Source organism: Salvelinus namaycush, chromosome 31 (genome assembly GCF_016432855.1).
Source record: "Salvelinus namaycush isolate Seneca chromosome 31, SaNama_1.0, whole genome shotgun sequence".
NCBI lineage: Eukaryota > Metazoa > Chordata > Actinopteri > Salmoniformes > Salmonidae > Salvelinus > Salvelinus namaycush.
The window spans coordinates 14,271,844-14,288,656 of NC_052337.1; the positions used below are offsets into that span (position 1 = coordinate 14,271,844).

Genomic DNA, 16,813 nt, shown 5'->3' on the forward strand with positions numbered 1-16,813 from the left:
GGGCGATAGTGAAACACTTCCTGTTATGTAACGTACGCACGAGACAGTTGTGTAGCCCCGTTCTCTGCTACTATTGGTCAAACCAAATTTGACGCCGCTTGAAGTTTTAATTCTAGAGTAGTATTACAGAATAGATTTATTTGTTTGTAGGTTATAATATTAAACCCAAATAGACACCAGTAATTATATAATCTTCAACAACAAACATCCACCCACGTCTTATCCCCGTACAACACCATGTTGTCACTAGTTACCATAGCCACAAAGTCAAAATTGTCCTTAATTGAAGGTTAGGGTTAGACATAAACAGTGGCGGATTTAGGTATAGGCGACACAGGCAGGCGCACAGGGCGGCATCTTGCCGGGTATGCCACAGGGGCGCTGCACAAAAAAAAACGATTTATATTCAGAATGGTGTCATTTACTCGATCGTTTTTTTATCACTCATTTTATTTTACCTTTATTTAACTAGGCAAGTCAGTTAAGAACAAATTCTTATTTTCAATGACAGCCTAAAAACAGTGGGTTAACTGCCTTGTTCAGGGACAGAACGACAGATTTTTATCTTGTCAGCTCAGGGATTTGTTTTTGCAACCTTTCAGTTGCTAGTCCAACGATCTAACCACTAGGCTACCTGCCGCCCCACTTCATGGCAATGGTATCACTTCACCGTGTGGGACTGTTGGTCAATTAACCTTGTCGGAGTGGGCGCCCTGATTCTAGTTTGTGAGCTAGGCAGGCTACTGCCTGGGAAGGTCTCCCACTCAGAAGTACGAGATGGGGCTGGGGCGAGTGTATGTTGACCTCAGGTCTCCCCACTGGAAGCCCAAGGTACCTTGAGCGGGGGAATCTATCAAATAGCCCACCTCTATATTTGTACAGTAATTATATTTTTATATTTATATAGTTTTCAATGTTATGATTATTTATTTGTGTTGTTCCAAATGTCTGAATAAAAATTACAGTTAGTGCAGAATGGTGTTTTGGGGGGGTTCGCCCAGGGAGCCATACAAGCTAGAACTGCCACTGGATAAGGTTAGCAGTGTGGTTAAAGTTATGGTTAAGTTTAGGGATAGGCCTAAAATCTGATTTTAAGTAGAAAAATTGTATAAATAGGTGGGGTTTAGCCATAATTATGACTTTGAGGCTGTGGTAACTCGGGACGACCCAGTACCATACTTGGTTGGTTTCATCATCTCATTCCACAGTGACGCCACAAGAGAGAGTATGATCATGTGTACATGTTAAGAGTTTGACCATGTATGGAAATTCTGGCCATTATCTACTTTCTATAAAATACAAATATATTACTGTCTTAAACTTTCTTCCTGCTTCTATTGGTCTACACATGCTTCCCTAAGTTCCCTCAGAGACTATACCATATGGACTCATTTAACCCAAAGATCTGCTTTCCTCTGCTGGAACATACAATGAGTGTACAAAACATTAGAAACACCTACTCTTTCCATGACATATTGATGTCACCTGTTAAATCCACTTCAATCAGTTTAGGTGAAGGGGAGGAGACAGGTTAAAGAAGGATTTTAAGCCTTGAAACAATTGAGACATGGATTGTGTATGTGTGACATTCAGAGGGTGAATGGGCAAGACAAAAGATTTAAGTGCCTTTGAACGGAGTATGGTAGTAGGTGCCAATCGCACCAGTTTGAGTGCGTCAAGAACTGCAACACTGCTGGGTTTTTCACACTCAACAGTTTCCCGTGTGTATCAAGAATGGTCCACCACCCAAAGGACATCCAGCCAACTTGACACAACTGTGGGAAGCATTGGACTAGCATGCCTGTGGAATGCTTTCGATACCTTGTATAGTCCATGCCCCTACACAGTGGCGATTTTAGCATGTAAATCTTGGTGGGGCAAACACACAAAAAATGTGGGATGCATGTCAGCAAAGCCACTACACTATACAACACTAAACAATACATTAATTGCACTATAACAGTGACAAACGGTGCCCACAAACTGTTAGGGCCTACATAAAGCTGTCCCAACAGCAGAATCCCAACAGCAGAGTCCCAACACCTTACCACTGCTAAACCTCAGCTGAGCCTTGTCTGGCAGCGAAACAGTTCATTCAGCCTTATTTACTGCCTTTAAAAAAACATAGCTGTTCTGCTGACTTGCTTAAACAAATGTGGTTTCTACTAAAAATTGAGATGTACAAATTATGGCATAAGGGGACGACAAGCAGATAAGAGGCAATCCGTAATTTCGATTAAGACATTAATGAGCAAGCGACGATGGACATAGTCAATATAACTATGTGTTCAGCACTTTTGAAATGTACAATGACAGAATTCTCCCGGGTGGCGCAGTGGTCTAGGGCACTGCATCGCAGTGCTAGCTGCGCCACCAGAGTCTCTGGGTTCGCGCCCAGGCTGGGCTGGGTTCGCGCCCAGGCTCTGTCGCAGCCGGCCGCAACCGGGAGGTCCGGGAGGCGCACAATTGGCATAGCGTCGTCCGGGTTAGGGAGGGTTTGGCCGGTAGGGATATCCTTGTCTCAGTATGTAAAATGTAATAAAATGTATGCACTCTACTGTAAGTCGCTCTGGATAAGAGCGTCTGCTAAATGACTAAAATGTCAATGTAAATGTAATTCAGAACATGGGCCGTTCTTACAACGTACTCCCTGTACCAGTCAGAACCGTGGGATAAATAAATGGGGCATATAAACAGACAATGAAAGCTCTTACAATATTCGATGATTACATTTCTCTAAAACAGGTTATAGGCTATTTGTGCACCACCAAGTTAGAACAGTAGGTGAAATTAAGAGGTGAAAATAGACCAAATTATTAGGCACATTGAACGCACCTGCAAGCCATTACCACAACTACTAACGTTATGTGTTTACAATACCGCGATTGTGAAAATAGACCAAATTATTAGGGTGCGGCACATTGGTGACTAACAGCTTACTACACAACATACACTTAGTATTACTTTCTTAGCTACATTATACATTTCTCCCTTGCATATTACATCATTTATGCAGCAGCATACAATACATTTTTGGACTCACCTTGTGAAGGTGGCGCAGCGGTCCTTGGTGGGCAAATTTTGTCTCAAACTTTGACATGAAAGTCTGCAATTCTCTGGATTTATGGTTGGAACTCTGAAAAAACACAGCCACTCCATTGAATAGCAGGCTAACATTAGTGGTTTCTTTGCAACGCTTGCAGTTAGCCACTGATTCCTTCCAAACGACTCATTGTTGTGTAATCTTTATGTACAATGGCCGATGAGCACTGATACGTTTTATCTATAATTTCTCTTCATTATTTATCTTCAATGACAAGGATTAAAAAGGATTTGCCAGTAGATTGTCGACTTGATGATAACTGATGATGACTGCCAGCTAAGACTTTGAAAGTAAGATGTTGACATGATCAGTCCAATCAAAGCTACTGTAAATATAACGTGATTTGATGTCATTCTATCTGTGGCCAATGACCTTGAGCCTTCTTGGATGGGTACTTCTAATATAACTCTATGGCAGAACTCAAGGGGCAAACATTTTCGAACTCTAACCTTAGAATTGGGGATGACCGACTGTCCCATGAGTGACAGAAAACTGAGCCAATCATGACAGAAAGCTGAGCCAAACAGGCGCAACACTGTATTTTCTGCTGGCTAGCCCCACCACCACAGAAATCACTGAGCTAGGCTGAAACACCTGCATTTTGGAGCTGCCTTACTCAAGAAAGCAAAAAAGAGACCATGTTTGTATGCGGCTCTATTAACTTAATTAACTCTCTCTCTTCCATCTCTGCAGTGTGAGCTGGGGTTCTGTAGATCTCTTTCTCTTCCATCTCTGCAGTGTGAGCTGGGGTTCTGTAGATCTCTTTCTCTTCCATCTCTGCAGTGTGAGCTGGGGTTCTGTAGATCTCTTTCTCTTCCATCTCTGCAGTGTGAGCTGGGGTTCTGTAGATCTCTTTCTCTTCCATCTCTGCAGTGTGAGCTGGGGTTCTGTAGATCTCTTTCTCTTCCATCTCTGCAGTGTGAGCTGGGGTTCTGTAGATCTCTTTCTCTTCCATCTCTGCAGTGTGAGCTGGGGTTCTGTAGATCTCTCTCTCTTCCATCTCTGCAGTGTGAGCTGGGGTTCTGTAGATCTCTTTCTCTTCCATCTCTGCAGTGTGAGCTGGGGTTCTGTAGATCTCTCTCTCTTCCATCTCTGCAGTGTGAGCTGGGGTTCTGTAGATCTCTCTCTCTTCCATCTCTGCAGTGTGAGCTGGGGTTCTGTAGATCTCTTTCTCTTCCATCTCTGCAGTGTGAGCTGGGGTTCTGTAGATCTCTTTCTCTTCCATCTCTGCAGTGTGAGCTGGGGTTCTGTAGATCTCTTTCTCTTCCATCTCTGCAGTGTGAGCTGGGGTTCTGTAGATCTCTCTCTCTTGAATATTTTTTTTTTGCATTGTTTGCAAACTGATATGTGACACGTATTAATGCCAAAATAACAAGCAAAACAGATATATATTTTTTTACCTAAAAGTATACCTAATGTTTTGTACAGTCAGTGTACAGTAGGCCTACTCATGATTTCACAAAGATGGATGCATACAGATAACCTGGCTGAGCAGTGCAGGGATCTTCTTACCTGTAATGACTAGTTTGAACAATTCTAGCCATTCATCTGGTCCGTTCTTCTCCACTACACACCAGTAAATATCAGAATCACTTTGTCTCAGCAAGTCTCTTCTTATTATTGGTGTCCTTTAGTAGTGGTTTCTTTACAGCAATTCGACAATGAAGGCCTGATTCACGCAGTCTCCTCTGAACATGTTGAGATGCGTCTGTAAATTGAACTCTGTGAAGCGTTTATTTTGGTTGCAATTTCTGAGGCTGGTAACTCTAATGAACTAATCCTCTGCAGCAGAGGTAACTCTGGGTCATCCATTCCTGTGGCGGTCCTCATGAGAGCCAGTTTCATCATGAGCTTGATGGTTTTTGCAACTACACTTGAAGAAACTTTCAAAGTTATTTTAAGAAGGCACACCTGTTAATTGAAATGCATTCCAGGTGACTACCTCATGAAGCTGGTTGAGAGAATGCCAATAATGTCTAAAGCTGTCATCAAGGCAAAGTGTCGCTACTTTGAAGAATCTCAAATATAAAATATATTTTAATGTTTAACAGTTTTTTGGTTACTATATGATTCCATAGTTTTGATGTCTTCACTATTATTCTACAATGTAGAAAATAGTAAAAATATAGAAAAACTCTTGAATGAGTAGGTGTTCTAAAACTTTTGACCATTAGTGTATTTAAAAAATAAATCAGGTTTGATCAAGACATATTCACATCCAAAATATAGATACAACTTCCTTGTGTGAACAACAGAAGCCACCTGCTGCTCCTGTCTTCAATGTCAGCATGTTCCTAAGTTCATGGAGCACAATTACTTCAGAGAAACATGGTGCCCTTACCTGATAGTCTGGAGACGATGAGGAGGAGGGAGAAGGAGAGACGAGAAACCATGTGTGAGCTTGTGTCTGTGTTATATAGTACCTGTGCACAAATGTGTGTGTGAAGGACCAAGGCACCAAAGACAATGACTTTACTTAAACATCACTGTCTGTAAGTCTCTTCCTGGTTCTGTTTGTGTGCACCTGCCCCCATCTGTGGCAGGAAGTAATATCTTATCCGTGCTAGTTGTAACCCAAGGCGTCCAGTCACCTCAATTTCATTCTTTATTTACGTAGAGTTAATTTGTTTCTTTATCCAATACCTTTACACTCCGGGAACAGAGCACCTAGCTACAAAGGAGGCCTCAAAACGTCAGACATTTCTGTTTTAGTTCTTTACACAGCACACGTCTATGGGTAAAATAGCAACAATAACATATTGTGTGTGTGTATTCTACCTTTTGATCAGTGGTTCTACAGCCAGCCTTAAACAGTCTCTCCTGCCTGTCCTGCAGGCTGTAGAAGGACCGTAGGTGGGGGTCGTGAAGGCTGTTGTGAGCCCCATCCAACAACTACATGTTGAGGTCTGACAGGACAAAGTTGAGGCTGTCCTGGAAGAGCTGAGGAATAGATTATTTTTGTTTTTTTAAAGTGACAAGCTAAATGTGTTGAGGTACAGTAGCCTATAGCACTTTCATGGATAGTTATGTCAATATTATTTTCTTCAGCAATCAGTCCCTGATTTTCTGAAGACAGAACTTGTGATAATAAATGGTATATAACATAGCAAGTCAGATCCTCTCTGGTTATCTAAATGGTATATCTTCTAGGTATAACATAGCAAGTCAGATCCTCTCTGGTTACCTAAATGGTATATCTTCTAGGTATAACATAGCAAGTCAGATCCTCTCTAGTTACCTAAATGGTATATCTTCTAGGTATAACATAGCAAGTCAGATCCTCTCTGGTTACCTAAATGGTATATCTTCCAGGTATAACATAGCAAGTCAGATCCTCTCTGGTTACCTAAATGGTATATCTTCCAGGTATAACATAGCAAGTCAGATCCTCTCTGGTTACCTAAATGGTATATCTTCCAGGTATAACATAGCAAGTCAGATCCTCTCTGGTTACCTAAATGGTATATCTTCCAGGTATAACATAGCAAGTCAGATCCTCTCCGGTTACCTTCTCTCCAAGGCTTGTTCTGTGGTATTGGAGAGCAGGCCTGCTCTGAATAGGGGCACTGTGCATGTCATCGTTATCCTCTAACTCAGGGGTCCCCAACTCTTTCACTCAGGCCCCCCTTCCAGCATTGGGACCCCCCCCCCCCCCCCCCCTACCCCTGTGCACACCATGTCTATATCTATGGGCAGTGGTGGGAAAAGTACCCAATTGTCATACTTGAGTAAAAGTCTAAAAGTATTTGGTTTTAAATATACTTGAGTATCAAAAGTAAATGTAATTGCTAAAATATACTTAAGTATCAAAAGTAAAAGTATAAATCAATTCAAATTCCTTATATTAAGCAAACCAGACAGCACAATGTTCTTGTTATTTTAATTTGCTGATAGCCAGATGCACACTCCAACACTCAGACATAATTTACAAACAATGCATTTGTGTTTAGCAGATAGAGATGACCAGGGATGTTCTCTTGATAAGTGTGTGAATTTTACAATTTTCCTGTCCTGATAAGCATTCAAAATGCCTTCTGCTTTGCTTAATATAAGGAATTTGAAATGATTTATACTTTTACTTTTGATACTTAGGTATATTTTATCGATTACATTTACTTTTAATACTTAAGTATATTTAGAACCAAATACTTTTAGACTTTTACTCAAGTAGTATTTTACTGGGTGACTTTCACTTTTACTTGAGTCACTTTCTATTAAGGTATCTTTACTTTTACTAAAGTACGACAAATGGGTACTTTTTCCACCACTGCAACTACTTTGCAGTGAATAGTCTGTGTACATGCAGTACTTTATCTAGACACAAGATGGTGAAACACACCACGATTCTTTTATGGAGCTTCAATAAATAGGCATATTTTCATCCTGCAATGCAACGTAGATATCAACAAATCCACAACCGAATGTAATTGTGTTCAACTCACACACACTACGTTATATAATTCTGCTAAAACCATAATTGAAAAACCTGCGATTCTTCTTCAAATATGCTTTACATGGTGGCTGTCCTGGTCCTTACAGGGATACTTTGGGATTTCTACTTCCCAGAGTCAGACGAAGTCGTGAATACCATTTTTAGGTCTCTGCGTGCAGTTTGAAGGAAGTTGCTAACTAGTGTTAGCGCCATGACTGACTTCCAGCCTTCGCATTGGCTCGTGAAAATACACTATATGGCCAAAAGTATGTGGAAACCTACTCGTTGAACATCTCATTCCAAAATCATGGGCATTAATATGAAGTTGGTCCCCCCTTTACTGCTATAACAGCCTCCACTTTTCTGGGAAGGCTTTCCACTAGATGTTGGAACATTGCTGTAGTGACTTGCTTCCATTCAGCCACAAGAGCATTAGTGAGTTCGGGAACTGATGTTGTGCGATTAGGCCAGGCTCACAGTTGGCGTTACAATTCATCCCAAAGTTGTTCGATGAGGTTGAGGTCAGGGCTCTGTCCAGGCCAGTCACGTTCTTCTACACTGATCTCGACAAACCATTTCTATATGGACCTCACTTTGTGCACGGGAGCATTGTCATGCTGAAACAGGAAAGGACCTTCCCAAACTGTTGCTACAAAGTTGGAACCACAGAATCGTCTAGAATGTCATTGTATGCTATAGCTTTAAGATTTAGCTTTAAGACACTCGGGCCTCCCGAGTGGCACAGCGGTCTAAGGCACTGCACTATTGTGTCCTGCATCGCAGTGCTTGAGGTGTCACTACAGACCTGGGTTTGATCCCGGGCTGTGTCGCAGTCGACCGGGATACCCATGAGGCGGTGCAGCGTCGTCTGGGTTAGGGAAGGGTTTGGCTGTCTGGGATGTCCTTGTCCCATTGCGCTCTAGCATGCACTCTGACACGGTCGCCAGTTGTATGGTGTTTCCTCCGACACATTGGTGCGGCTGACATCCGGGTTAAGCGAGCATTGTGTCAAGAAGCAGTGCGGCTTGGCAGGGTCGTGTTTCAGAGGACGCATGGCTCTCGACCTTCGCCTCTCCTGAGTTCATACGGGAGTTGCAGCAATGGAACAAGACTGCATCTACCAATTGGATATCACGAAAAAGGGGAGATTTTTTTATATTTTTAAATACAATAGATTTCCCTTCACTGGAACTAAGGGGCCTAGCCCGAACCATGGGGGCAGGTAGCGTTCTCCTGGCATCCGCCAAAGCGCGATTCGTCCATTGAACTGCCAGATGGTGAAGCGTGATCCATCACTCCAGAGAACACGTTTCCACTGCTCCAGAGTCCAATGGCGGCGAGCTTTACATCACTCCAGCCGACGCTTGGCATTACACATGGTGATCTTAGGCTTGTGTGCGGCTGCTTGGCCATGGAAACCCATTTCATTAAGGTCCCAACGAACAGCTCTTATGCTGACCTTGCTACCGAGGCAGTTTGGGACTATGATTGGAACCGCTCTACGTGCTTCAGCACTCTGAGGTGCATTCTGTGAGCTTCTGAGGCCTACCACGTTGCTCCTAATTGTTTCTACTTCACAATAACAGCGCTTACAGTTGACCGGAGCAGTTCTAGAAGGGCAGAAATTTGACACGAACTGACTTGTTGGAAAGGTTGCATCCTATGACAGTGCCATGTTGAAAGTCACTGAGCTCTTCAGTAAGGCCATTCTACTGCCAATGTTTGTCTATGGAGATTGCATGGCTGTGTGCTCGATTTTATACAGCTGTCAGCAACGGGTGTGTCTGAAATAGCCGAATACACTAATTTGAAGGGGTGTCCACATACTTTTGGTGATGTTGTGTACCTCTAACTTCCTTCATACTGGACACAGAGACATAGAAATGGTATCCACAAGTTCATCTGACTGATAAAGGGCATCATTGCCAAGTAACATTTTAGTAATTTAGTGGACAAGTGACTTACAGGCGCAATTAGGGTTAAGTGCCTTGCTCAAGGGCACATCGACAGATTATTCACCTAGTTAGCTCGGGATTCGAATCAGCAACCTTTCAGTTACTGGCCTAACCTCTTAACCGCTAGGCTACCTGCCATGTTGTTGTGTTTTGGTCTAAACTATTGTACCCTTCATCATCTATAGCAGCCTTTATTGAATATTATTATACTAAATGTTTAATTGGTTAGTATCATTAGTGAAAAGCCCCTTTCTGTAATATAATCTAATAATCGAATTAGTTGCTATCAAAACAATGTTTCGTAAACATAATAAAGTAATAACATAGGTATGCTACATTATTGAGGAAAAATGTGTGTTATCTTAAATTTGCCTGGTAAGTAATGTGTTGCTGTGACCCTGTTTATGGTCATATATGGTCCGGGTTTATTTCATGATTTTTACATCATTTTACATCCTACTGTTGCTGTATCATGTTCAATAGGCGAGGAACATGGCGGATAGTATGGGCGCCCTGTAGTCGCGTGAGGAGAGGAGGGGTGACGCTCGAGAGATAGAAAGTGAAACGAGAAGGAAGGAGGTGAATGATTCTTATTGTGGGATTTTTTTTCTCCGGTGTGTACTGTTAGAAGATGTAAGGCATTGTGTAGATAACTCAAATTAATACTGTGTAGCATCAAGCATAAACTCGAGAATAAACAAACATCAAAGAAATTCAAGCGAATCAGAGAAATAGATGCGCTTTAATGTTGATTATTCGCTCTCGTATTATTGCAGAGAGAAATGTCGCCCACCGTTAAAACGTGGATATTTTTTGTTCATGTTCATATAGCTATGTTTATGCTCTGCAAGTCAATTGTGTGTTATCGGATGGCAATTTCACCAGCATATGCACGCAACAACAAAAAATATGTTTTCTGATTAACGAAATCTATTCACTCATAGGCTACATGAGTGGGCTACGTTTTTGGCAATTACATATCGAGTATTAAATATTGTTAACAAAGTAACGTTGTGCAGATAAACAGATCTCATAATGGCTTGAGAAGCATTTAATGTCTTAGGAACCATTAACAGAGCTGATAAACCAATCTTATCATATGCGCATGCTGCTGTGATATTGACGGTCTGGAACGCAACCAACAAAAATGTATTATTTTTCTACCAGAAGCACACGCTCCAGATGGCGTTCATGTCCCGGTTCTCCCGGTCCCGGAGCAGCTCGAGATCTCCCAACAGGAAAGATTCGGAGCGCGGGTCCCCGGTGCTAACAGTGTCTGAGCTGGAACGGCTCCTCTACACTGGGAAAACAGCGTGTAACCATGCCGACGAAGTCTGGCCCAGGCTCTACATTGGAGACCAGTGAGTAACCTAGGCTGCAAAACTGTGCTTTTTCCAATGTCTAATATGATATACAAACATTTTGTTAGACATAAGAGATAGGCCTGTATCTGAATTTCAGCTAATTGTGTGATTGGTTGCTTGATTAATTGATCAATTTACTGATTACCCTCCCCAACCCAACTCTACTGCAGAGAAATTGCATCAGACCGGCGTGAGCTGGCACGACTTGGCATCACCCACATCCTGAACTGTGCCCAGAGTAAGTGGCGCGGCGGGGCAGAGTACTACGCTGGCATGGACATCACCTACCAGGGCATCGAGGCCCATGACACGCCCTCCTTCGACATGAGTGTCAACTTCTACCCCGCTGCAGACTTCATACACAGAGCCCTCAGCAGCGGTGGTGAGTCAATTTGTCTTCCTCTCTCTCTCACACATACACTCAACACACTCAGCAAAACCGAGGCTTGAATCAGCACAATCGATTCACCTGCAACAATTCAAGCATGGCCCCCCTCGCATGCAGTAGTTCACGCAGGCACACACACACATCCACATACACCTTAACAGGTACTTAGGTGCACACCATCTACAAATATTCATCCCACACCTGTTGATCAGTTCAGATGTTCCTGTGTGTGTACTATTACCCTGGAGGTCAACACGTCCTCATCTCTCTCTCTCCTTCTCTCTCTCTCTTCTTTCTCTTTCTGTCCCTCCCTCCCTCTCTCCCTCCTTCCTTCCCTCTCTTTCTCTCTCCCTCCTACCCTACTTCTCTCTCCTTACCCATTCCCCTTCCCTCCCTCCCCTCTAGGTAAGGTGCTGGTGCACTGTGCGGTGGGTGTGAGTCGTTCGGCCACGCTGGTCCTGGCCTACCTGATGATCCGTCAGAACCTGACCCTGGTGGAGGCCATCAAGGCAGTGAAGAACCACCGTGGCGTAATCCCCAACCGGGGCTTCCTACGCCAGCTCAACGGCCTGGACGGCATCCTTCGGGACAGCCGCAAGGCTCTACACTCTCCAACCTCTCTTTAGAGCTAACAGGCTAACACCGCTAAAGACACTACTTTAGAGTTGTAACAATGCTAACCGTTCTACCGTTCTGGTTAACCAGGATAAACAATTTTGTTAACCAGAAAAATACATCAGCAACGGGTGTGTCATTGTCTTGCCCATGTCTTGATCTCGTCATGAAAAAGGCGTCTTTACCTGGTTGAAACAGAGACCAATTGGTCGGAATCTGGTTTTATGACATCTTCACAACCAGAAAAACAGTTTACAACCAGAAATGGATGTAATTCAAACGTCATGCGGAATTTTTTCCCTGCTGTGTGGTAGTGTGACAATAGTTGTCTGTTTCTCTTTTTATCTTTGGATAAAAGCGCCTGCAAAAGAAATTCTAAATTACAGTTAGTTTCTAACCCTGGGTCTTGACTAACAGTCCCAGGTATTGTGGTCAGTTATACAGTACTAACTATATGGTAGAATTAAGTATCAATGGGATATAAATCATGCCGTATATAGAAGTAACTTCAGCCTATACAGTGCAGTAGAGACATTTTGATGACATGTACAATCATATCATTCCCAAATGGCCATTCCAAGACATTTAAATGTTTCCCCTTAAACCACTCGAGTGTTGCTTTAGCAGTATGCTTAGGATCATTGTCCTGCTGGAAGGTGAAACCTCCATCACAGTCTCAAATCTCTGGAAGACTGAAACAGGTTTCCCTCAAGAATTTGCCTGTTTTTAGCCCCATCCATCATTCCTTCAATTCTGACCAGTTTCCCAGTCCCTGCCGATAAAAAAAAAAACATCCCCACAGCATGATGATGCTGCCACCACCATGGCAGCATCATGCTGGGGATGGTGTTCTCGGTGAGTGCATTACGCACTCAAGCCATCATCAGTACGCACACCTGCCTTCCCCCCCGTCACGCGCATCAGCGATCATTGGACTCACGTGGACTCAATTACTTGTGTCATTACCTTCTCTATATCTGTCTGTCCCAAGCTCTGTTCCCTGCTTCGGGATTAATTGTCTCATGTCCGTTTTACCCGTGTTCTGATGCTGTTCCTGTCTTGTTTCCTTGTCTGTTCCCGAATAAATGTCTGACTTCCCGTACCTGCTTCTCCTGTCCGGCGTCGGTCTTTACAGAATCCTGAAGCCATCACACGAAGCATCAGGGATTACTGGCGTTCCGGTTGGTGGTGACGTCGGTCCTGGGTAGCCGCTGATGGAACCGGGGGTGCCTAGCCAGCTCGTCAGGCTTTCACACCCTAGCTGACTCGAGAGGGTTCCTTGCCCCGGTTGGCTCTGAAGGTGCCCATCCCACGTCGGGCCTCAGCCGGATCTTCAGGTCTTATTCGCCCAGCCAGCTCGTCAGACTGTTATGTCTCCGCCGGATCATCAGGCTTCCACGCTGCAGCGGGATCGACAGGCGTTCATGCCTCAGCTGGATCGTCAGGCTCCCACGCCCCTGTCGGTTCGTGGGGAGTTTACCCACACCCGGCTTTCCCAGCGCTCATGTCTCGGCCGGCTCGCCTAGGTGGGACGCCGGGTGGCGCCCCTAGAGGGGGGGAGCTGTCACGCCTGCTCCCGCTCTTCCTCCCCCTGGCGCTCAAGGGTGCCAGGATCCCCAGCATTACGCACTCAAGCCACCATCAGTATGCACACCTGCCTTCCCCCCGTCACGTGCATCAGCGATCATTGGACTCACGTGGACTCAATTACTTGTGTCATTACCTTCCCTATATCTGTCTGTTCCCAAGCTCTGTTCCCTGCTTCGGGATTAATTGTCTCCTGTCCGTTTTAACCATGTTCTGATGCTGTTCCTGTCTTGTTTCCTTTTCTGTTCCCGAATAAATGTCTGACTCCTTGTACCTGCTTCTCCTGTCCGGCGTCTGTCTTTACAGACATAGCGTTTTCCTTGATGGACAAAAAGCTCAATTTTAGTCTCATCTGACCAGAGTACCTTCTTCCATATTTTTGGGGAGTCTCCCACATCCCACATGCCTTAAACGTGTTCGCTTATTTTTTTCTTTAAGCAATGGCTTTTCTCTGGCCACTCTTACATAAAGCGCAGCTCTGTGGAGTGTACGGCTTAATGTGGTCCTGTGGACAGATACTCCAATCTCCGCTGTGGAGCTTTGCAGCTCCTTCAGTGTTATTTTTGGTCTCTTTGTTGCATCTCTGATTAATGCCCTCCTTGCTTTTTCCGTGAGTTTTGGTGGGCGGCCCTCTCTTGGCAGGTTTGTTGTGGTGCCATATTCATTCCATTTTTTAGTAATGGATTTAATGATGCTCCATGGGATGTTCAAAGTTTCAGATATTTTTTTATAACCCAACCCAGATCTGTACTTCTCCACAACTTTGTCCCTGACCTGTTTGGAGAGCTCCTTGGTCTTCATGGTGCTGCTTGCTTGGTGGTGCCCCTTGTTTAGTGGTGTTGCAGACTCTGGGGCCTTTCAGAACAGGTGTATATATACTGAGATCATGTGACAGATCATGTGACACTTAGATTGCACACAAGTGGACTTTATTTAACTAATTATGTGACTTCTGAAGGTAATTGGTTACACCAGATCTTATTTTGGGGCGTCATAGCAAAAGGGGTGAATACATACGCACGCACTGATTATTTTGCTGTGACAATACAAGTCAAATTAAAATCCTACATCTGTAGCTACCTACTGTGTTTTTTGTTATTTTGTTATTTTATGTGCTAGGCTTCTGTACCAGCTGAACCTTGGATTTATTTTGCATAATGGCAAGCTGGGTTGAGCTCAATCCCATTTCAGTTCAGTTCATTCAGCAAGTGCCAATTATTTTGAGTAGTTTTCAATATATGCTCCTGGGTGGCGCACCGGTCTAAGGCACTGCATCTCAGTGCAAAAGGCATCATTACAGTACCTGGTTTGAATCTAGGCTGTATCACATCTGGCTGTGATTGGGAGTCCCATAGGGCGGTGTGCATTGGCCCAGCACTGTCTGGGGTAGGCCGTCATTGTAAATAAGAATTTGCTCTTAACTTAACTTGCCTAGTTAAATAAAGATAAAAAAATATATATATATACAAAAAATAGGAATGCCAATTGGCAGAATTGATATGGACCTCAACCCCCCACAAGAAGGCTTGTGTATGGAATTGATGACAAGTCAGAATGATTGATTATCCAATGCTGACATTTACTCCAACTGAAAATATTCCTGTTCGTTGATTATGAATACCTCAAGTAGCCTCTGTGACACATACTTTATGTCTGGTCTCCACATACCATTTGATTTAATCTCTAAACAGTGCCAGGATGTTAGAGTTGCACCTACAGTATTACTATAGTATTACTATGTTATTACTAGGGTTGCACATTTTGGGGAATATTCAGAGGTGGAAACTTTCCGTGGGAATTAACAGGATTATATGGGAATTAACAGAAATATATGCAAATTAATATTAATACCATTTAAATGTAGATGTTTTTTGCATTGGATAGATTTACCATATCATATGGAGACAGAAATATAAACCTTTTACCTTATCATTAGTAGACATAATTGGAAATGATTAAATCCTTCCAATAGAAATGAAAAAAAAACAATTTAGTTACGAATTGAACTTTAATTAAATGAGTTGACTCTTCACATGGGATGATTTCACTGAACAACAAAAGAAAGGGAATATTGAATGATCCCCAATGATCCATCGCATCTCCCAAAAACATTTTCAACATACATCTGGAAAATGATAGTCTAGAAACTAAAGCTTTGGTTGTCTTCCTATCAGGCTTACATGTCTTCTCCCTGGACATTCTCAATGTCCACCTCTTGAACATCAGACTCAACAGCCTCTGAGGCCTCATCTTCACTGTCACTTTCCAACCTTGTTGAGGATGGCTCAAAGTTTGGCTCAAAAAGCCTCAAATTTGCCCAGATGGCCACCAATTTTTTTACCCTTGTATTGGTCAGCCTGTTGCGTGCTTTGGTGTGTGTGTTCCCAAACAAGGACCAGTTGCACTCTGAGGCGGCTGATGTTGGTGGGATTTGGAGGATGATGGAGGCAACAGGGGAAAGTCCCTTCCACCAGGTGGCTGATGAGATATGTTGGCACGACTGCCATATTGCATCTCCATCCCAAAGCCCTTGCTTGGAAGTGTACTTCGCCAGACTGCCAAGAACCTTGCCCTCATCCAGGCCAAGGTGGCGAGACATGGTAGTGATGACAACAAAGGCCTTGTTGAACTCTGCACCAGACAGGATGCCATTGTCAGCATACTTGGGGTCCAACATGTACGCTGTGGCGTCTATGAGCTTCAGGCAGAGGTCTTCACGCTTTTTGGTGTATTTCACAACTGCAGTTTCCTCTGCTTGGAGCAACAGTGAAGTGGACATGCAGTACGGATTTCTTCTCTTACATCTGCAAGCAGAGTCTGAACATCAGACAGGATGTCATTGTCTCCCTCAATCCGTGCAATAGCTACTGCTATAGGTTTTAGGAGTTTCAGGCTGCTTACCACTCTCTCCCAAAATACATCATCCAGGAGGATCCTCTTGATGGGGCTGTCCATATCGGCAGACTGTGGTATGGCCATTTCTTGGAAAGACTCCTTCCCTTCCAGGAGACTGTCAAACATGATGACAACACCAGCCCAACGGGTGTTCCTGGGCAGATTCAATGTGATGCTCTTATTCTTCTCACTTTGCTTGGTGAGGTAGATTTCTGCTATAACTTGACGACCCTTCACATACCTAACCATTTTCTTGGCTCTCTAGAGTGTATCCATTGTTTTCAGTGCCATGATGTCCTTGAGGAGCAGATTCAATAGACGAGCAGCACAGCCAATGGGTGTGATGTGAGGGTAGGACTCCTCTACTTTAGACCAAGCAGCCTTCATGTTCACAGCATTGTCTGTCACCAGTGCAAATACCTTCTGTGGTCCAAGGTCATTGATGACTGCCGGTGTGTCTGTCCCTTGTGTCTG

General features: G+C 43.6%; 2 protein-coding genes across 2 annotated transcripts; one reads left to right on the plus strand and one right to left on the minus strand.

The window, feature by feature from the left end:
- Positions 1–1,366: 1,366 nt before the first annotated feature.
- On the minus strand, positions 1,367–4,373 carry LOC120026213 (repetitive proline-rich cell wall protein 1-like). The gene is made up of 2 exons (XM_038971037.1): positions 3,775–4,373; positions 1,367–1,418 (listed from the first exon to the last, which is right to left on the minus strand). The coding sequence occupies exons 1-2, from the start codon at positions 4,371–4,373 to the stop codon at positions 1,367–1,369; spliced, it is 651 nt and encodes a 216-aa protein (XP_038826965.1).
- Positions 4,374–10,665: 6,292 nt separating this feature from the next.
- On the plus strand, positions 10,666–11,869 carry LOC120026468 (dual specificity protein phosphatase 26-like). The gene is made up of 3 exons (XM_038971337.1): positions 10,666–10,851; positions 11,025–11,236; positions 11,648–11,869. Exons 1-3 carry the CDS (start codon positions 10,673–10,675, stop codon positions 11,866–11,868), a joined length of 612 nt encoding a protein of 203 aa, XP_038827265.1. The 5' UTR covers positions 10,666–10,672; the 3' UTR covers position 11,869.
- Positions 11,870–16,813: the final 4,944 nt, after the last annotated feature.

What these genes read in the sequence shown, in the direction of transcription:
- LOC120026213 (XM_038971037.1), bottom strand. Translation starts at nt 4,373, where the DNA reads ATGGAAGAGAAAGAGATCTACAGAACCCCAGCTCACACTGCAGAGATG. An exon ending in GCAGAGATGGAAGAGAGAGA is followed by an intron (nt 1,419 to 3,774) that starts GTTAATTAAGTT and finishes TGTATGTTCCAG; the next exon opens with CAGAGGAAAGCAGATCTTTG.
- LOC120026468 (XM_038971337.1), top strand. Translation starts at nt 10,673, where the DNA reads ATGGCGTTCATGTCCCGGTTCTCCCGGTCCCGGAGCAGCTCGAGATCT. An exon ending in AGGCTCTACATTGGAGACCA is followed by an intron (nt 10,852 to 11,024) that starts GTGAGTAACCTA and finishes ACTCTACTGCAG; the next exon opens with AGAAATTGCATCAGACCGGC. An exon ending in CAGAGCCCTCAGCAGCGGTG is followed by an intron (nt 11,237 to 11,647) that starts GTGAGTCAATTT and finishes CCTCCCCTCTAG; the next exon opens with GTAAGGTGCTGGTGCACTGT.